The sequence below is a fragment of the Diplotaxodon limnothrissa genome, linkage group LG22, assembly GCF_057381915.1.
Source record: "Diplotaxodon limnothrissa isolate DT_005_m linkage group LG22, D_limnothrissa_male_GT1.1, whole genome shotgun sequence".
Taxonomy (NCBI): domain Eukaryota; kingdom Metazoa; phylum Chordata; class Actinopteri; order Cichliformes; family Cichlidae; genus Diplotaxodon; species Diplotaxodon limnothrissa.
This window is the reverse complement of record NC_140616.1, coordinates 29,915,457-29,938,492: the sequence shown is the minus strand read 5'-3', so window position 1 is coordinate 29,938,492 and position 23,036 is coordinate 29,915,457. Positions and strand designations below refer to the sequence as shown.

The 23,036-nt window shown below is 38.7% G+C and overlaps 1 protein-coding gene across 3 annotated transcripts in view; it reads right to left on the bottom strand.

Moving 5' to 3' along the window:
- The window catches only part of ctdp1 (CTD (carboxy-terminal domain, RNA polymerase II, polypeptide A) phosphatase, subunit 1), a 100,321-nt gene that overhangs the window by 35,401 nt on the left and 41,884 nt on the right, over nt 1–23,036 (bottom strand). For 2 of the 3 annotated variants that reach the window (XM_085346656.1, XM_085346657.1), the window contains exon 12: nt 22,483–22,706. The exons of the other annotated variant lie outside the window; for it this stretch is intronic. In XM_085346656.1, the coding sequence (XP_085202782.1) occupies nt 22,483–22,706 (224 nt within the window). The remainder of the gene's footprint in view (nt 1–22,482; nt 22,707–23,036) is intronic. 3 annotated transcript variants of the gene reach the window in all.

Below are 23,036 nucleotides of genomic sequence, written 5' to 3'. Positions count from 1 at the left end.
TAGCTACTGGTTTCCTTGCATATTTTGCTGTGGAAGTACTGCGTTTTGTTGGAAGTTGTTGAAGTAGCTCCCTTTTACATGCTGATGTGTTCACTGAGACGATTGTATGATCCATTTTGGGTGCATTTCCATGTTTTAAGCATGAAATTAGCTTACTAGTTACTTTGACGAGGTTTAAGCATTAAAAGCTCGCTGGTCAGTCATCTCCATGTGTTCTGTCCTTGGTCTTTCTCCCATTGCTCATCTTCTTAGCTTGGCCTGGATTTACTGAAGGGCTCCTAAATGTGGATTCCATTTATGTAAAATCATACTAAGTCTTCACCACAATTACATATTTTAACTGTAGGCAACACTAACTAACTGTCAGAGAGGCTGACAGATGCTTACGGCACATCAGTTGACCAATCTAGTATTTGCTAAAGCTTCACAATGACATGTTTTTGTTTTTTTGGTTTGTTTGTATAAAAGTCAACCCGACACACTGTTATGTTGATCGCTCTGGGCGAGTGTTTGTTGAAGCACCACACATATGGCTTTCATGGTTTGCCAACCTGTTCACCAACTCTCCGGTTGGTCTTCTGCACATGCTCCTGCTCACTCTGGTCTCCGGCTTGACTATATAAAAAGGAAAACCTCGTTAGGAAGATCATCACCACCTGTCCCTGCAGCCTCCCTGGCACCGCCCCCTTGAGCTCACTGCATCACTCCTCCCCTGCGGCTGAGCCAGGGACCACACCTCCACCACAGTTCGGATTTCTAAATAATATTTATTGGGTGTTTATAATTCATGTAAGCATTATCAGTTACAATTACCATCAATCTGCATTTTGTTATTATTCAATTCAGAACTGCCCAGACCAGGCACAGTGACATTCCACCAGAATCCCTTTGATCTCTGATCTTCTTTATTATGGAACGCCAGGACTGCCATAATGAATTAATTAAATACACCATTAAATAATTAATTAAATGTGGCAATAATTAATTAAAATTGGAATTAATTAATTAAATAAATAGTTATGACACATGTAATTAATTAATTATTGACACATTTAATTAATTATTTATGTATTTCACATTTTAATTAATTATTGACACATTTAATTAATTAATTATTGACACATTTAATTAATTATTTATGTATTTCACATTTTAATTAATTATTGACACATTTCATTAATTATTGACACATTTAATTAATTATTTAATGATATATTTATTTATTTCATTTTGGCAGTCCTGACGCCTGGCTCTCATCATGAAATAATTTTATCTGTCAGCCTCACCCATCAAACTCAGGGGGCGGGGTTAACGCTGATCGAGTCAAAACCATTGCTTTGGCCTGGTGGCCATTGTTTCTAGCACACAACAACCGGCATGTGGAAGCTAACAGAACTGAGCTTTGAAAAACCCTGTTTGTGTGTTACCAAATACCGTTTTAATATTTTTTTTAGCCGAGAATGTAGTGGTTTAATCTTCATGTGTCTGGTCGGTTTGTCAAGATACAGCCTCTTTGCAAAAGTGTTTCGATGATTTCGGAGATGTCTGCCCAGTCTCACGGCAAAGCGTGGGATAGACCCGCTCGCCTCGCAAGCAATCCCACCGACAAAGCGCAGGCCCCGGTACACAGCTGTAGTAACCCCCGCTGACTTCTTTTACTGAGGTTATATTTATCGATGTTTTATTTCCTGATGTTCTTATGTGTCCTACGTGTTTCAGTCGCCAATTCTGAATTATAACTAACATTAAAAACATGTTTAAGGAGGAGAGAGAGCAAATAAATCTGTTTAACATCTGATCTTTGGGTTTTTGTTCAGTAATCAGCGTGACCTGTGTATAAACACATAAAAGAGATAACGTTGGTGTTTCCGTCATGTAGTAACTGCTGGCTTTAACTGTACAAAGGTTGTTCGACACTATGAAACACATACAGACTTCATGATGTTCGGCTAATATTTTTATTGTGAATATTAATCATGCTGACCTCGCTCTGTACACCACGCAGCGAGGTCAGCATATCCACGATATCCTCAGCTCCATGAGTTAACACAAAGTTTCCCAGCTGACTATCTAACTGCCAACTATTCCAGAGACGTGAAAATATACAGCATAAAGAAAAGTGTAAGAGACTCAGCAGCAGATTAGAATAACAGTTATACATTTAATAAATCACCAAATGAATCCAAGAAACGAGCAAACCTGTTCCGACAATTTGAATTTGTATTCCCTCAGCTGCAGACTCGCTGCTGTTTAAATGTTTGAAAAGGAAGATTAGATATAAAAAACGTCAAACATAGACTCAGTCTGCCTTCACATTTGATATGAGGCCAGCACGTATAGTGGCCTCAGCAGGCTATTACTGAAATACACGTGCTATATCATAAACTATGATATAAACAGGGAGGTCCTATTAACATGTTTAGTTTTAAAGGACACCTTCCTGCCTTTAGTCTCATTCATGAGCAGTATTAGTTTTCTTCTAACATCCAGAAGTCTGCACAATGTGTTTCATAGTTTGTAACAAGCCTTTGACAGGTAAACATAACATGACCGAAAAAGCAAAAAAAAAGCAAAAAAAGAGAGAGAGAGAGAGAGAGCGAGAGAGAGAGAGTGTTGACATAAGAAGAGAAAATTCTCTCAATTATGGAGACAGGCAAATGGTTCATTTATGTTTGATGTGTGTTTATTCCTCCCTAAATATCGTCGGTGAAGTTCGCCATGCATGTCAGATTTTCCTGCGCATTTTTATACCTCTGCCAACAGAGAGAGAAAAAAAATCACATTCTAACAGACAGCTGGTGCTTAGAATACAGTTGAATAACTATTAAAAAACAGATGATATTTAGATGATAGTTCAGTCTAACACATGTGCCAGTGAACCATTAAACGTCTGTGAAACTATGCAGTTATGAAACGTAACTTTAACCTCAGCCAAACCGATTTGCTCAGTTGTAAATAAAACAGCGAAGTAAACGTGACCCGACAGACAGAACCTGAGTGAATGAAGTCCAGCGTTTAACCACTGAGAGCTAAAACTCAGCTGAGGTTTGAAAGCTGTGTGCCGGTGATTGGACATCAGCCGCTGATAAAGCTGTTCGCCTATAAAGTGCTCTGTAAGGAAACGAGCTCCAGCAGCTCTGCGCTCGGGGAAAACACTATATTTACTTATCTTGTGCAGAAAAATGCGCTGACATTGCGTTATATCGAGCACCGGCTGCCCAGTTAAACTGTGACTATCACCAGGTAACTAGGCGTGTTTCTTGAATTAGCAGCAGGTGTTAAACAGCTGACAGATGAGGAGGAGGATGCATGCAGGTAAACTGAGGGTCTGCTGAGCTGATCGCTGGTTTCGTGAGAAAAATGTCAGCTCGTTCTTTATGTTACAGAAGCACAGAGACACAAGACCAGGCGGAAAGAGACGATCGTTCGGTGAAAATGAGAATCTGCGAATGCAACATGTGGAACACGGAGAGTGGAATATGTAAACAAACCGGTTAACGTAACCCCCTCGGTGCACTCTGCATGCTAACTGTTAGCAGAGCTAGTGAAATCTCTGAAAACATCTGAGCACTTTTGCAAACATGTTCTATGTTGACAACCTGACCAGACATACGTCGCGACATTCGCGGCTAAAACACTGTTAAAAGTGTAGCTGGTGACAGAAAAACGGGGTATTTTAAAACTACACCACCACCATTGCTGCTTGTGATTTGATCTGCATTCTGGGATAACTGGCTGCCCCAAGTCTACACAAGCAATCGATTTTCTAGGATCGACCTGTTTTGACTTACTTTGCACGGCAACCAATCAAATGTTAGAGAAGCTGCATGGGCAGCGTTAACCCCGCCCCCTGAGTTTGATGGGTGAGGCTGACAGATAAAATTATTTCATGACGAGAGCCAGGCGTCAGGACTGCCAAAATGAAATAAATAAATATATCATTAAATAATTAATTAAATGTGTCAATAATTAATTAAATGTGTCAATAATTAATTAAAATGTGAAATACATAAATAATTAATTAAATGTGTCAATAATTAATTAATTACATGTGTCAATAATTAATTAAAATGTGAAATACATAAATAATTAATTAAATGTGTCAATAATTAATTAATTACATGTGTCATAACTATTTATTTAATTAATTAATTCCAATTTTAATTAATTATTGCCACATTTAATTAATTATTTAATGGTGTATTTAATTAATTCATTATGGCAGTCCTGGCGTTCCATACTTTATGACATCAGCACACTAAAACCTTTAAAGAGGGGAAAGGTTCTCATTCTTGTCAGTCTTTCAAAGATAGTGGAAGAATTCACTAGGCAGGAAAACACTTCAACTACTCGAAACTTCAGTTTCTGACACAGTTGACCGTATTTATAAAAAATCTTTTAGTTAGTACAGAGATTTAGCATCAACTTCAATTTGAAATATGAGTCTGTCAAATCCTGTTGTATGCAACCTGAGAGCCGAGAACGAAAAACTTAAACAGCAAATCAAAGAGCTGAAAAATGAGAATAAAACTCTCAAACAACAAAACTCTACCATACGTGACCTTAAAGTCGAGAACGCCGACCTTAAGGAGCAAAAAAGAGAGCTCATAAATGAGAACAAAATTCTCCAAAAAAACATTGAAGTTCTCTTCAAACGAAGTGGGTTCTCTAAAAACAAGAGGAAAAGAGACCTGCAACTAGAGAATGAAAAAATTCACATCAGAATTCAAGAGCTGGAATATTTGAATAAAGTTCTACAGGATGCACAAAGCTCCAATAGCAAAGAAATTCAGCAACACAAAGAGGTGATGCAGGAAATGCAGGATGAAATCAGAGAGCTGCAAAGCAAAAAGGCAGGCTATGTTATAAAAGTGAAAGGCATGGAAAAGGACAACCAGTCTTTAAGAAAGAAAAATGATGTGATGATAAAACGCATGTGTGAGCTGAAAAGGGACTTTGAAAAGGAAAAAGATGACATGCAACAGGAAATACAGGCTGTTAAAACTGAGCTCCATCAGGCAAACACAGCCTTTAAAGAGTTAGAAGAGAGTGAAGAAAGAAAAAGGATCATGAATGAGGAAAGCAAAACAATGGACAGTGCACAGCTCAGACAGACCCTGGAACTCCAATGCTTTGCACATGAAATTGACATATTGAGGCATAACGAACTTCTTGAACCGGACCTCCAGGAGCTTTCCAAAAGGAGTGGTGATTCTCAAAAAGAACTGAAACCACACGATGAGGGTGTGAAAGGAGAATCACGGATCTTCAAAGCCACTGAGAAAGACTCTGAACATGATTTTAACATGACCAACAGAGAAAAGGAGTTGTTGTGCCATGAATTTGAGGCACTGGAAAGAGAGCTTGAAGAGGTCAAGAAAAGTCTGTGTGATTTACAGAAAGCCATGAAAACAGAAGACATGGCGTTGCAAACCCAAGCTCAGACTCCCAAAGTTTCACAGGAAGAACATAACAATCTGATAAACAACTACGATGTCCAAGTTGACATACTCAAACAACAAAATAAGGCCTTAGAAAATAAGGTTAGTGACCTTACCAAGAAGATGTGGAATGGACGGGAAGCGATGAGACAAATGGAAAAGAACTTTCAAGAACAAAGGAAGCTACTCGAAATTCTCTGAGGAGAATTCGAGGAAATTTAGCACAACTACGACTTTGGCCCTCCCTATTAAACCTGGTTAACGCAGGTTCAATAGGGAGGGGTGGGGGGTATAACTTAGACAATGGAAATTCATTTGATTTAATTGGCCCAAAATGAGTGACTGCACCCAGACACTCAGTAGCAAACAAAATTACAGAGATTCAAGAGAGAAAACAGTTTCTGCATAGACTCCTATAGTACTGCAAGTCATATCACTTGGTGTCCTGCATAGAGTGCAGGTTTAAGGTATTTACGTATCTTTCAGAATTAGAAGCTATGCTGCGTCAGGGGTTATAACAGCTGTGCCCCCCCCAACCGGTCGAGGCAGATGGCCGCCCCTCACTGAGCCTGGTTCTGCCGAAAGTTTCTTCCTGTTAAAAGGGAGTTTTTCTTTCCCACCGTCACCAAGTCTAAGGAGCTTGGAAAGAAAAGCGCCTGGACTTCTTTAACTTAAAGAAGTCCAGGCGCTTTTCTTTCCAAGCTCCTTAGACTACTATGGCCTTGATGACTGAGAACCTTCACAGACACTGTCATCAAGGGTTTGCTCACAGGGGATCGTCTGATTGTTGGGGGTTTTTCTCTCTTATATTGTATGGTCTTTACCTTACAATATAAACAGCCGTGAAGCGGCTATTTTTGCGATCCGGTGCTTTAGAAATACATCTTAGCTGAACTGAACTCCATAACATCTGGACTGAAATGCCTACACACAACGGTAGGCATTTCAATCAAGAGCTCTGTCCAAAACGTTCAATGACAAGCATCAGCACCAGGATTGTTTTTTAGCTCACCAACAGTTCATGTTCCATACCCAGTTTTTATTGTAACTGCAACTTTGTAAGACTGGGTTGGGAGATGTTCTTGTGGTGAGCTTTTATTCACATAATTGGTTTCTTTAATAGTGAAATAAAATAAATTTGTATAACTGGAAACAGCGTTCTCATGTGTGATTATCACATTGTATTCTTTAAACCATGTAACAGAATATATAATATATATAATTTACTCATAGTAATATTAATATCTAATGTGATTGAGTTTCCTCATCTCTACTTATGTGCTGATGTGTTCACTGAGGCCATTGTATGGTCCATTTTGGCTGCATTTCCATGTTTTAAACATGAAATTTGCTTATTTAAAGGGTGTCTCATGTATCTCTTATGCAGAAATATGTGTTGCCTAGCTGGACAAATGTAGCACAGGTCTACTATTATTGGCCTAATGCATTTTAACAATCATTTCAGCATCCAGATAATCTCTCTCATGCTCCCTTAGATGAATTTAGCCTGGTTGTCATGAAATAGGCATTTGAAACAATAACTACCAGTATCTTTGAATGTGTGTGATTTCACTAATCCTGCATATTTTTTGCAAGACAACTGGGTGTTTTTATGTAAAGAATGATCTGAGAACACTGAGGCTAATGAAGTAACAAGAGAAACATAGTAAGTAGTCTTTCAGTTTGCATGAGTAATTTTGATTATTGTTCATTTTCATTTACCATGTCAACATGTTTTAGAGCAACGTTTTCTGATTTTGAGCTCTTTTAGGTGTAAGTCATCGTCAGTGATTACCCTAATCTGCTCACACAGATATGTAGAGCCAAATACTGTCAATAAGGCCTCTGCAATGTTCTGAAGACAGTTAAACTTGTCAGGTAGTGATGTCCAGCAGGTGAAAATGCAAGCTCCATGAACACGCACAGCTGTGGATTCCAGCTGCTTCGATGTTGCATTAACTGGCATTAACTCAGCCAGTTAATGCGAGACAAATCCAGCTGCTCATTAAAGATTTCTGGTTTGATCAGAAAATACAACATTGATCCATACACCTGAAAGTCCCAAAAATGCATTGTGTCTCGAGTCTACAGATGTATCCGTGTATCTCCGTGGTGCTGATGCTGTGCTGAGCGAAAAGCTCCTGAAGCTTTTGAAGTGTCGGAATGTGGAAAGCTAACAGCGTCCCTCTCACCAGTAGGCTAAGTTATTTTTAGCCAATTACAAGATGAATCTGGTACTTGGGGTTGTTAGTTAAGATACCGTCATTAAGAAGAAGCACAACAAATGTGTCTATGCGAGCTGATTTGCGATGTGCACCACTGGCGCGGCCATTTATTTTTTGATGCACCTTCTCAGATTAATTCACTGTGTGTCGTGCCCAGGGCTGGACTGGGACAAAAAAACAGCCCGGCTTGACTAAAGACCGGCCCACCAGGTATTAAAGCCATAAAGCCTTTGAATGAAAACAAACGCTGTTGTGACAGTGATGTACACTGTCTTGTTGGTATATGTATGATTTCTATACATTTTACATCAGATAAAAACTTTGGTTCAGATAATTATTTAATAACAGCCAGACATTTTAAATGAGAATAAGAAAGAAAAGTATTTCTTTGTGAACCCCTTTCCCTGTTGATGCCCTACCTGGCCCCCCTGGCAAAACTTTCCTAGATCCACCCCTGCACAGTTACCAGCTGTCAGCTACGTAGAAAAAGGATCCTGGTGCTATTTATCTCTCAGAAACAGTTCATAACTTCCCTTCAACTCATTCATGTCACCTAAAAGGTAAACCTGTTTCTCCATCACCTGTTCAGCTCTGATGATTCAGTAAGGACATCTCCTGGTTTCATCTTCATGTTTCCCTCTCACCAGATATACAAACCGATATCATGACCAGCAGCTTTTACAGCTGTGGCTCCAGCAAACATCAGCTGATACTAGAAGGTAATATTAAAAAAATTCTAACAACAGCTGATCAAGCTTAAACGTGCTGCTGTTGTTTACCGCGACATCCGCTGGATTCCTCTTTCTGGCGCAAAGTGGGCAATAAACAAACAAGAGAGAAAAGCCGATCAGCTGATCATTGATCAGTTTCATGATTAAAGTAGAAACAGGAGAGAGAGGGGAGAGAATGAGAGAAGAAGAGGCAGCTGTGCAGCGTAACGACAGAATAAATCCACCTTTGTGTCTTTTTTCATTCTAGCTGAAGTCCGGGACAAACTGCGTCCCCTCTCAGCTCAACACGAAACGCGCAATAATTTCTCTGAATGTGGGAGGATTCCGTCTTTTTACGGGACGGTTGGCAACTCTACTAACTAACCTTATGAATTAAATAAATTTCACCATCAGTAACATCAAAACACCCACCCAGCTGTATAGAAACTCCGTCATGCTAGCTAGTACGCAGTACGAGTTATTGTAACGGACTGTAAAAAGTCAGCACAACGAAAATAAACTCCACCTAAACTTGGTTTATATCTGACCCAGATAGACTGCAGGTCATAACTTCTTACCTGAAGTTCAGTTCACCTGACGCTCGAACCGGCGGCCGCCTCGGGTCTCTCCTCGTCCTGCCTCCGATCTCCCTCATCCACGTGCTGGCCTCCACCACTTGTTAATGTTACTGAATCTGTGGAAGCTCCGCGATGCCACCACCAAACAACTGAGTTAGTTTTACACACCGGCCAGCATCTGGCCAATCCAACACCTTTCATTGTTTATACCGTTACAAAAAAAAAATAAAAATCATCGGGCCACCGAGCAAATGCCCGGTGTGTCTAGCTATGGCCGTGCCATCAGTTAACCCTTCGCGTGCCAACTGTGACACGCGTGTCTAGGGTTGCCAACCCCTGATGTAAAGAATGATCTGAGAACACTGAGGCTAATGAAGTAACAAGAGACACATAGTAAGTTTTAGTCTTTTAGTTTGCGAGATCAATTTTGATTATTGTTCTTTTTCATTTACCATGTCAACATGTTTTAGAGCAACGTTTTCTCATTTTGAACAACTTCAAACCATAAACATGTAATTTTAAAAATAAAACAAGTAATAAATATATACAAGTATAAACCTTTATAATCAATCAATTCCCGTTTACCGGTTACTAATCAAAACATGCAATAATTACGTATCCTAGCTAGTTCAATTAGCAGCAGGTTGACTGAAAACTGGAACGTATGTTACTGAGCTGCTGACATTACAACGTTGCTTACAGATTGCAATTCAAAGCTTCAGTTTTATTCAGCTGTTGACCTTTTGAGACATGTTGCCATTCACGTCCCTTCGTTTTTTTTTTTCATTTTTAATTCAATTCACACCAATGCCAATTTGTCCTTATAAAAAGTAGAAGGAAAAAGAAAAAATCCTCACACATTTATTCTAAAATGAAAGGATGAAAATCACAGGAAGAGAAGCAAATTGGTTGAAAAGGGTTATTTTGAGGTAAGGAAAGGGTCATTTCAGATGTAATTATCTCTAGGCAGAGTGTGAAAAATTGTCTGAATATGGTCTTTGGTCTGGTCAGGTAATATCAGAATGTACATAAAGATGGGCTTATCAGAGAAAAGACAGTACCCCATGGATTCTGTTCACTCTTAAGTATTTATTGTATAATAAATTAAATGTTAATGTTAATCTTGGTAGTAAAATCGCAGCTGTAGTTGGAAGCAAGTCCCTGAGCTATTTGTCACTTGGCACCAATACTTTCACACAATAGTCCTTAACTGGAAACCTCTATTTATGGTTTGGCTACAGTCCCAAACTCTGCAGTCTCCCGAGAGCTTCCTAATACACTGAAAAGAGTCATGATGGGAAAGTACTTTTTACACTGAACAGGAGGTAAAGCTGATGCATAAATTATAGAATTATCTGAGTGATGACTGGTCCCTGCTGTACAGTTTGTTTGTACAGCATCAGTCAGCCCTATATGGGTCTCATCAGCCCACTTAAACCTGCAGGGCTTTCTGAAGCCTCCTCTAACATGTTTTACTGTAACAGAGGAAATCTTTTATGTTGACAGGAAAGGAGTTCAGTGTTTCCTGCATGTTTACTGTAGATGAAGCAGAGAGAAAGTGTGTCAAACAGCTTACAGGATTAGAGCTGTCACAGATAATGAGTCTGTACTATAATTACTATATTACAGGATAGGAGTTACTGTATATTTGAACTAGGCCGGTAACATGAACAGCATATGAGGGTATGAAGATAAAAGGCAGTAGGGTTTGTTTGTTTTTTTATTTCAGGAAGCTATTACCAGGAGAAGCTCTGTAATTTGACCACTGGACAATACTCACCGACAAAAAGAACGTTTAAAAATCAAAACGACTTGTTCTTTTCAAGTGTTACATTTGGCCAAAGATGCTGTGGAAGCTTAAAAGTGCTTTCTAGAACTTAAATGTTTTTAATAATGCTGAACAGCCCATCCATCCATCCACTTATCCGCTTTGGACTATGGGAGGAAGCCGGAGTACCCGGAGAGAACCCACGCAAACACAGGGAGAACATGCAAACTCCACACAGAAAGGCCAACATCAGGCCATCAGAGTGGCCTGATGTTGGGATTGAACTCAGGAGCTTCTTGCTGTGAGGCAACAGTGCTAACCACTGAACCACCCCCTGCTGAACAACCAATTCAGAGAAATAAGCATGTTACAGCTGCTGTTTCTGCCTCTATAGCCTCCTTTCTTATTAAATTCTGGTCAATTTATCAATGAATAAAAAAAGGAAAAAGAGCAGTATTAACCCACAATTATTTTAAAGCATAAGAGCAATTTTTCCTCATCACAGATACATCTTTATCACCATCCAATACTGTCAGCAGTGAGTGCAGAACATGGTGGTTTGGAGCCAAGCAAATTGCAAACTACTGTGTGAAATACTGCTGTAAATTGAAATAATGACCTGACAGATGACATATGTAAAGAATATCAGCTGAGACCAGCCCCAGCAGCCCCAGCCCCAGTTCTTTCACCTGATAGCAAATTAACAAACCAAAGAGACTGCAAGACTATTTTGGTTTAAAAGCTGGCTTCATTAAACTTACAAGTCAAACTAGATAGCATTTGTATTGCTTTACATAAAAATAAATACATATTAATAAGGCTCATTACATCATGTTCAATCTGGCAAAAATCTGTCACTCCTGTGTCTTCATCTAAAAAAACAGAAACCTCCATGCAGGGCACCCAACCCACAGAGTTTAACCAGTTATACTTTTACAGTAAGTCCCAGCCTAACATGTGCATGTGTGCTCTCATATATGTATTAAAGAGGCTACAGAAAGCAGTCTTAAACAAGACTAAACACCGATCATTCTTGAGTGTGAGGTCAGTAATAAATGTCTCATCATGTCTGAATGAAGCCAATCAGAACATTAATATCTTGCTCGCCTTTGTCTGAATGTTCCATTTTCCACAAATGAAAACGTCAACAGTGCAACCCTGCTGAAACCCTGCTTTGAACTGAAAGATGTTGACATGCCAATATGCTATAAAAAAAAAGAAAAATACCAATGTGAGCCAATGATGAGCAGCAGTTCTTATGAAACATCCTATATAAACCATGGTTTCAACTGTCAAGCCACTTTTCAGACATAGATTCCTTTATTTTAATGACATCACCTCAACATGTCCACATGAGTCACTAAGGCAGGGGTGTCAAACGTACGGCCCGCGGGCCGGATCAGGCCCGCAAATGGCTTTAATCTGGCCCATGAGATGATTTTGTAAAGTATAAAAATGAGCATCAATTTTTCAATAAACTAACTGCTGTTCCAATTGTGTCCATTGGATGGCGCAATAGCAATTGTGAGCTACTTTGTTTTGCCTGCGAAATTTAAACCCGATGTGCTTTGGCACCCTTATTTCCCCAATATGTCTCTGTCAAAAAAAAGAAAAGTGGATGCAGAGTGCAGAGTGTTCCAAGAAAAATGGTCATCCTCCTATTTATTCACGGACGTGAATGGGAAAGCTGTATGTTTGGTGTGTTCCCAGCATGTTGCAGTGCTGAAAGAATATAACCTCCGTCGCCACTATGTGAGTCTTCATGCCGACAAATATGACAACTTTCAAGGACAGCGGAGAAGAGAGAAGGTGAATGAACTGTTGGCGGGTCTGAAGAAACAGCAGTCTGTGTTTACTCACAGCTGAGACAGCAGTGATGCTGCAGTGAAAGCTAGCTACCTCATTGCTAACAAAATTGCACTAGCTTCAAAACCATTGAATTCAGTTTTGAAAAATTCAGGTTCATCCCTCTTCCGCAGTGACCCTCAAAACCTCAAACCTTCTTGTATAATCTTAAATCTGTCAGAGTGTTTCTCCTCATCAAAAATCTTTCACATCAATCCCGACCAGCAGCTAATGACACCAACAAATCCCCAGGAGGGCTGAAAAACACCAGCCCACTGGATTTTTTCCTCTGTCTTCAAAGACTTTCTTACTCTTTTATTAAAGACATTTCATGTTGTGACAGAAAGTTAAGACAGATGGGGTTTGGGTGATTTTGACTGAACAAGATGAGTAAATTCTTCCTTTTGCTCTGTAGTTAATTCGCGGAGACAGTAATGAAACTGTTCAAAACACATCAGCAACAACCCAGAGGAACACTCTCTAAAAGGAAATGCATCCAGATTATCCATAAGTCATTCCTACACTTCTTGCTGCAGAATACTTACTAATATTGAGTCCTTGTTCAACCCGACCCTGTTAACTGTTTATTAAAAATAGTCAACTCTTTCCAAGGTTACTGAGATTTGAAGTTAAACTTGTCTTTTTAATTCTACTATGTGAAGAATTATAAAGTGTAAACATAACACAATGAAAAGACTTTTGTGGAAACTTCTGTGTAAAACTCAAAAAATTTTGTTTGGCAGAAGCTGACGGATATCTGAGAGCTGATATTTTCTGCACAAAGACTTAGCTTAATGTTTACTATTAGCTGTTTAACGCAACATTTGAAAAGAGTGCTTTATCTGGATCACTTTATGTGAAACAGTACATAGCCTACTTCCTGATGTGAGCAATCATTCCTTATTGTGTGGATGCTTTAAGCATCCACACTATTGAGTTCCTCTTGGGACTTCCGTACGCTTTTTGGCACTTAACTACTTCCGCAATTTTCAGCCGATTTTCACCGTTCAAATTTTAAACTATTCTGCTATTTCTGCTAATGTGTGCTATGTCTTTTGGTATTTTTCACTATTATACTTTTTAAAATATTAAGCTTAATTTGTCCCATTGAAATGAATGGGAAACTTCTGCAATTCTGCTAAAATTTGCTTGTTTCTGAAACTTAACTACTTCCTCATATTTTCACGTAGAACAAGCATTCAAACTTTAAAATGTTCACAAATTATTGGGCTATTCATGTGTGATTCAGCTTTTTCAAATCTTTTACCGTTTTACTTTTATGCCTCTTAAAGTTTTGAGTTGCACAATTGTGATTTTTCACAAAATACATGCGTTGTTATGGTTGCTATGCTCTTGGCTTCCAGTGTGCCACTGAAGCTTTTGCAGTCTTCTCTTCATGTCCGAACAACTGTTTGCTACTTGCTCAATTTTCACTCAACTTCCACAAATTATACATCAAAACGTAGGTATTTTTGCTGGCTTTCAGGAAATGTCACTATCATTGTTGTGGGATTTATAGAATTTTGGCAAGTCTCCTCAGACCAACACAAACTCTCAAAACTCTGCATAGAAAGTCAATGGAGAGCTTGTTCAAAATCATCGCTGGATTTCTGTAATGAGAGGCATATTTGAATCGTCATATCTCCTTAACGAAGCGACTTTAAGACATGAGGCTTGTCCCGGTATATCTTCAGATACTCCTGACGCTCACAATTCAAGAATTTCTTTCTCACCTATTACCGTTCTGAAATGAGTTGGACTTGTTTGAGGGTAGGAAATTCGTCCGTCGCACAGATTTCTTCAGATTTCAAACTCTGGAAATGAACCACTTTTTTCTCTCGTCATAACTTTTTGTTGGATTTCCACAGAGACCTGAAAATTTCCATGACTGTTCACCAAAGCCTGCTGTCTCTTACGGTGAAAGAATGATATCAATGCTCCAAATAGATTTCGAGTTACAAAGCGTTGTTTGAGGGCAAGTCAAGGCAGTTTTTGCTTCACTCTACTCAGTTATGGTGCATTACAAGTCAAATATCTTTAATAATTCATATTTTAATGATAAATTGTTAACACTGGAAGATTCCCCCATCTCTTCTGAACAAAACGGTGTAAGAATGACCGCTCTAGCCCCTACGGTTAGGAAATTATGGTCATTTGTTTGAGGGGAGTCGTCACTATGAGAAATAGACTGCAATAATCCTGTGCCTCTCTGTGCTGCCTGTGTAAACAGATGCACCTGTTTTGGCGGGAAAACGTAAACAGCCACTCTGATTGGTGGATTCAAATTCAGCAGCTCCCAGGCTGACCTAGAAACTTACTTCTCTCTCCCTGTGTGTGTGTGTGTGTGTGTGTGTGTGTGTGTGTGTGTGTGTGTGTGTGTGTGTGTGTGTGTGTGTGTGTGTGTGTGTGCGTGAGAGAGAGAGAGAGAAAGGCTTTTAATGGGATGATCTCATTCTAAGATTCAAATTCAATATATTTAGACTGGTTGACTGAATTGGATCTTGTGTGTGTGTCTCTCTGTGCATGTGTGTTTCCTTCTGTGTACATATTTCTGATTGTGTGGCTGTTATATATTTTTTTTGCTGATTTTTTTCATTTAACAAGTATATTTGAGGGACTCTCAGCATGTTCAGCATTTTTTCAGCTGTCCATTTTGCTTTTCCAATTTTTCTGTTTAACTTATTACTATTGTGCTAAATCAAACTATTTCTGCTATTTTATAAGATTTGTGCTTAATATACTATTTCTGCTTTTAATAGGATTTGTGCTTAATATAGTATTTCTGCTTTTTATAGGATTTGTGCTTAATATACTATTTCTGCTTTTTATAGGATTTGTGCTTAATATAGTATTTCTGCTAAATGTAGTATTTATGCTTAATCATACTATTTCTATATATTTCTGCCAGGCAGCCAATCCTCTGTGCGAACTCAGACACATATCACATATCAGGGCCTGCACGGCTTCCCAGCCAATCATGTCTGAGGTCTTCCGTTTCCTCTCTCGTCATATCTCAGCGACGGTTGTACAAAGAGCAATGAAAATCGCAGTCAAAGTACACCAAAGTCCGCTGATTCACCCAGCACAAGAAATATGCCTCTAGTCCACCTAGTTTTTGAGTTACACAACGTTTTGTAACTCCAAAAAACGGCGTTTTTCGCCTCTCACCGCGATCTAATTCTGACTCCTCATCACCCTGTTTTTCAAGACGGCTCCTCTCTTTCCCAGTGGCGCAGTTGGTAATGACACGGGTCTGCAAGCCAAAGATCGTGGGTTCGATTCCACCTTGGTCAACATGTTTTTTTCCCTACAAATTAATACACTGTCACAGACCAGTAATTCATATTCATCATTTATTACAATTCTGCAAACTGTTATGATTTTACCAGCTTTTCTAATATGGACCTCACATTCTTAACACTCCATGGCACAAATACTCTTCCCTTTAGGCTCTGTGTATGTGTGTGTGTATCAATATTTCTCCCATTTTAAAGTATTACTCCTCTATAATTGTATTTCTGTTAAATCAAAGTACTTTTACTACATCTTAGTACTTCTGCTCAATCATAGTATTTCTGCTAAATCATAGTATTTCTGCTACTTTTTGGTACTTGTGCTAAATACAGTATTTCTGCTAAATCATACTATTTCTACTATATTATATTTTTCTTTCTAAATATAGCATTTCTGCTATATAATTGTATTTATGCTATGTTATAATATTTGTGCTAAACCAGAGTATTTGTGCTGAAACATAGTATTTCTGCCAAATGATAGTATTTCTGTCAAATTATAGTATTTGTGCTAAAACATAGTATTAATTTAAAATTACAATATTCATAGTTCATCACAGTGTCTCTGGTAAATCACAATATTTCTGCTAAGTTCTGCTATGCTATTGTATTTCTGCCAAGTATTATGTTTCCTCTAAGATATTGCAGTTCTGCTAAGTTATTACATTTTAGCAAACTTCTTTTGCTTCTGCAAAGTTTTTACAATTTCAGCAACTTTTCAGCTTTTTCAGCTAGTTTTTGCAGACAGCTTCAGCTTAAAGCATCCACACTGCATTTTTGCAGGAAATGCAAATTTTTCTAGTTATTATTATTATCCATCTTAAATGTCAAAATTCTATTTATTTACCTTAAAGACAATGACATGTAGGACTTGGGTTAGCATGAACATTTTGTGGTTAAATAAGTTGTATTAAAGACACAGGTGGTGGCCTGGAAACATAAACAGTTGAACTAGATACCAACTTCAACTTCTAAAGCCCATTTCCACAAGACACTAATCCTTGATTGTAGCTGAAAACATGAAGAAAGATGGTGAGAAAGCAAAAAACTATTCACTTTTAAGTTCAGGTCAGTTGCAGGTGAATTCAGCAACTACGGCACCATGATTGTTTCAACTCTAACAATGGATTTCTTTCGGTTTTACAACTAATAAGTTAGCTAATGAGTCTTATTAGCCAACTGTTCCTGTTAGCAATTTCCAAACCCATAAAGAAGAAGGAAAAAAAGAACAAGGCAAATGTTACAAATGATCTGTTTGACCTCTACAGCTTATATCCGTCCATTAGTTATAGATTGTGGAAGACTGATCGTTGTGTTGCTGTACGTGTCCGATGTCAACTGTGATTTGATGCTTTCTTGTTGGTGCAGGCTATAAAGCAGGAAATCAGCTCCCTGGTGTCTCCTTTGTCACACACAGAGAGAGCAGAGATGCACCAAGGCCAACACGGCTCTGCTTTTCCACTCATGCCTCACGTCTACAATTACAGTGAATTAACAGCACAGTATTAAATCATATATGAATTATATACACCCATAAAGCTGTCTGGATTAACAACTTTTGTGACCAAGTTCCAATATTTATACGTTACTTTGCTACATTGCTAAATTTATTATTGTGCTTCTAAAAGTTAAATATCCCCTCACCCACATTCGCTCACAGCAGACGGCTGTCACCAAATGCTCATTGTACAGTTTTTTTTCTGGATTATTGTAGAGTCTTTACCTTACAATAAGGCGCCTTGAGGTGAGTGTTGTTGTATTGTATACAGACAAAAGTGAATTTAACTTATCTCACTAACTCACTGGTCTATTGTTGATTCTACATTATTGCTTCTTCTTTATCCACATCTGTATTTCAGTTTTGCTGCTATTTGCATCAGTTAGTTAGACAATAAAATGCACTGTGATGTACTGTGTGCACAGTCAACAAAGCAGAATCTCAACGGATCCCCTGCATGTGCCACATTACTTGCTGCCCTGAATGTGCACCGAGTCACAGCTGATTCACCAAAATAAAGCACTTTAAATCAGCAAACAAACAAACAAGGGAGTGGAATCAGCCCAATGGAGATTCTTACAAGCTGTTCATCTTTCAGTGCATTTTAAAAAGACTGAGCATCTAATCATCCAAGTGGAATGATTTGTGCAACTAAACAGCAAAACTGAATAAATCTACTGCGTTTTCTCAGATAGTTTTTGTCAGCTTTGCTCCTCAGAACAAAAAGTGCTGCTTTATTTCTTAAGAAACAAATTGCTGGCGCCGTAGGTGCAAATTCCCCGCTTTACAGGGTGTATTTCTAAAAAAAAAAATCTGATAAAAGCAGGACGTTATTATTTACCTGCAGTTAGCTGTCTAAATTTGGTGAACAGGAAGCTTGAAAAGAACCGTAATAAGAGCAGCGTTGTTTTCACTTTAAATGGAAACAAGAAAGGCTGAAGCAGATCCTGAATGATGGCAAGAACAAAACAGAGACATTTGCATCACTACAGTATCTTAGCAACAGATGTATGCCTGTTTTGTACCAAATACAAGGAAGTGGAAGAGCCAGGATGGAGACTGACAGAATGGCAACTATTAAGCCATCTCCCAGAGGGCCAGAGGTCCCACTTACTCCGTTCTAAAACAGGAAGCCGCTATATGAATTCTTCTAGAAATGTTAAACTGGGCAACAATAAAATCAAATACTTTTCTGTGTCAGACAGGAAAATTACATTAACAGGGTCTTGTAGACAGTCAGAGGCGGATACTGAGGATGTTTCCCCCCTCTCTAGTAAATGGCTCAGCTTTGCATCTTTGACATTTTAGAAATGGTGTTATGCAAAGTGTTTTATTTGGCCTCCTACTACACATGCAAATAAATACCTGCTAACAGAAAGACTCAACGTATGTACTGTCAAATCTGAACTATTATTCTGTTGGATTTATAGAAAAAAAAAACATGTTACAAACTTACAAACTACTAATTGGAGGCAGAATAATAATCTTACCATCATGATTGTAGCAGCTGTAGCATTTATGTATGTATGTATGTATACGTCTGGATGTATCCCATCTCCTCCTTCACGAATGAACTAATCTGAATAAAACTTTGCACAAACGTAGTTGCACATACAGTGATTATTAACATCTATATGATTTTTAAACAGGTTTATGGGGAATTTAAAGCCTTATTTTTCGTATTCATACTATGTTCTCTGTCAGCATCCATTTCACGTGTCACACTCTTTATGTTAGTTAACAGTAGGGCTTCAACGATTCATCGACTAATTCAAATAATTCAATCATAAAAAATTCTCCACACTAATTCTGTGCTCCGATGCTTCGGTCAATGCACGCTCTGCAGCGTGCAACTGTCACTATGGAAACATGAGCGTTTCAACCACAACTGAGGCAAAATGCAGACCTGCAATACGAACGTATTCAGGAGCAGCGTTTGAATAAAAGTCTGACAACATTCAGCCCACATGACTCCAGTTATAAACAAAAACACAGAGTCTGTTTGCACACCGCGAGAGCAAAGAGGCGGAGCCGCTACCGACACGGTGAGCACAGGTAGAGTGAAAGACGAACGCGTTTCCAGCTGTTTCTATTAAAATATAAAGATAACCTGTGAACGTGGTCTGATACCAGACTGGTTAGATGATACAGCTTAATGAAGGCTTGTTGTGTTTTTGTTAGTGAAAGTTACATTTTCTGTTTAGTCTAAATTAATTTTATTTCTTTTAAGTTTGTTATTTTACCAAAAGATATCGCGACTATTGGAGAAAGCCTCAAGTGTTCAGTCAAAGAACTGCATGTCTCAGGACTTAGACGCTGGCTTCAGTTTTCACCCTCAGAAGCTGCCACGAATTAATTTCTTGCATTAATTCATCATAAATGTTTATAAACAGTAAAATGAAAATTAAAAAAAAACTACAGAAGGAGAAATATCAGTAGCTCAGATTTAAAATCAACACATGACACCTTCAAGCAGTTCAGCTTCAAAGTTGTTCTGTGCTGTTTTAAACGGTGAATGATTTGTATATGAGAACAATGCTGGTTCCTTTGTGGTACTTTACTATTATTTACACATGAAAACTAACTAGGCTAACTTGTAAAATATCAGTGGAAACTGGAGAGAAACAGTGGTCAGTCAAGCTAAACGCACAGAAAGGAATTCAACGCTCCTGAGTGCAATTTTAACCTCATACAACAAAAACCTGTGAGCTGAATATTCTTTACAAACAGAAACAGTTGTCAGAGCATCACAGTGGTGAGCACAGGGTGATATTATTAGACTGTCGCTGGTGTCTTTTCATGGAAGGAACCAAACACCTACCAGCCAATTTCAGTCCACACTGCTTTCAGAATCAAATTTACACCCCTTCCCCTTGTGTGTCAGGCTGTTTAATCATGTGCTGCTCCTCTGCACCACCGCACAGACTGGAGGTGGACTTGCAAAGGTTTTCAACAACCAGTAAACAACACTGTGGACAGTGCGTTTCAGGCTTCACTCATTAGCGGCAACCAAAGTTGTCTGGGCAACCATGGATACTGAGCCACAGCCAAAACCATTCATAGGGAGAAAAAAGGAGAGGCTTCTGGGTGAATGCAGTGTAGAAAAATACTCAATTTTATGCTCTGACAGTCAGAGCAGTGAGGCTGAACGCTGAATTACACAAGGAAACCCAAGTCTTGAGAAAAAGGTGCAACGGTCAAATATTAGTGCTATTATCTAAAGAGCTCAGGGTGGAAGCTGTGGAGTTTCTCCGTCTACCTCGTCAAAGCTGGAGTTTAGCTTAGCAGATCTTTTCTTTATAATATACAACACAACAAATATTTAGGCCTGAAGTACATATTTAATACTTATACACAATTGCTAGGTGCATTAGGTACTAGAGGTGCTCAACAAAAGCACCATATGGAGTGGCAGAGGTAAAATGCACTAACAGGTGCAGTACAACACTACGCTGTATTTGAGTCAATAGAACAAATGACAGGAGTCCTGAAATTCAGAACGCAAAAGGAAACGAATATTTGAAATGAAAGGAGGGCGCATCTCAAGCCTCACAGTTAGATCAACACCCATATATAGGTTTAAAAAAACAAAACAAAAAAAAAACAAAAAACAAAACCCACAGTTTCGGGCCTCGGTGCGTTATCACAATATTCCTATGTAGAAATTATGCATTTACATTTTCCCCACTGCAGGTGTGCATTGCAGCCACTCTCCACACACTGTATTTGCAAATTTTAGCTTGTTTAGGACAACACGGCAATGGCATACTGTGAATACTGATTGACTTTAGTGATCTACTGCATTTTTGATTTTATTTTAAAATATATTAATTAGATGCATCATTAAAGGAAATGTAAAATTGAGTATGTAAAACAAAAAAAAATTCAGTATCATCAAAAATACCCAAAACATGTTTCAGCTAACTGTCTGCGTGTTAGCTGGCGGGCTACAGATCTATTTCACATATCTATTTGAAATGACACACAATAAGTGTCAAAGTCTTTAAGCCAGTTAGAACTTGTACACAGATATGCTTTTGCTAGCGATCAGCTAACTACAACTTAGCACAATGAGGCGATTAAATGAATTGGCTAACCTTATCTACTCAATACAGGATTTTGCTACACAAGTTAACATGCACACACTCCATGTTAGCACACATGAAGAGAAAGAAATATAGCTTAGTGTTGGAATTAATCCCAAAAATAAAACAATTCCATGATGAATGAAATGCAACTTTCATATCTGTAGTAGTATTATTTTAGAGGACTAGCAAATGTGGTGCATGCTTAGACAGAGGTTATTTACAACCCCAAAACATCCCTAAACTAAACTGTGGCAGTTTTATATTACCTTCTGCCATCCTAAAATATGTGTGCAAGTTGTAACATCCAGGAATATCTGTATTATTGATTGATATCTGTATTATTTAACCTTTACAATTTTTTTTTCTTATCTGGAACCAGATTGTCTGGGTCTAATTCATGCTTGCCATTTCCATCTCTTGGAGAGGCTTTTCATACATCAAAAAAATAGTTTTGGGCAGAATGCTTCTGTAGACTGCAGCGCATTTTAATGAGAAATGCTTAATTTCATAATAATCCACACTCTGAATGTACCAAAGACAGCAAAATACTTTGTCCTGTGAGATTAAACGCTGGCAGTCTGACGACTCGGCATGTTTTTCAGCAATAAGAGACTCTCATATGTTCAGAACTCTTCGAGCGCCTGCTGTCTGTTTGGAATTAGTCTCCATGGCAACGGACCAGACCGTCTGGCTTCAGCAAAGTAGTGCTGATGAAGTGGTGTGTTATGTTAATAGTCATCGGAGAAATAAGACCCTGAAAATATACAGTACATTTTGCAAGATTCCCCTATGGACTTGTTAAACTATAATTTAAGCTTAGCATACTTCTCACCTAGACATGTTTATGCAAGATGAGCATCACTGACAGTGAGTGCAAGCATCGGGGGGCAGTAATAGTAAATATCTGGCATGTAGATGGTTGTAACTTTAGAATAACTTTATGACTTCCCTCTATCCCACGATGCCTGTGTTTGAGGCCCAAAAAGCTGCAGCGGGGGGAGTTAAACGGCAAGAGATAAAAAGTTCTGTGCCTCACCTTGCCACACTTTGACACTGACTGGCCACATTGGATGGAGTCTGAAGCCTCTCATCGATGCTCAGCGCCTGAGGACCGAGTCTCCTTCCCACCGTCTGTCCAGCTCCTGCCTGCTGGTGCCGTTGCTGCTGCTCCTCTTCATCCTCCATCTCCTCGTTACCTGGCTTCTCCTTCCCTCGGCCCTCACTCTCGTTGTCGCTCTCCTCGCCTAAGATGTCATCCACCTATTATATTTTTGTTAAAAGGAGCTTTGTGAGCACATTTTTATCTTCTTTAACAGCAGCATGAATTCACACTGTAAATGCCACAAATACCCTTTTCATTTTGCATTTTGGCCTCCTCTCAAGTGCAAATTGGATTCATTAATTCCCTTCCTCCACAGAATACAAATTAAATCAACATGTCTTTATTTCTATAAGAAACATCTGGCAAATAATACATAAAGCTCCACTGAATCCTGGGAATCTTTAGTGAATATGGCTGTGAGAGAATGTCTGTTTATGCCCTCAGCCTTTCAGTGAAAATGCATTTAACAAATTCCAACCAAAGATTCG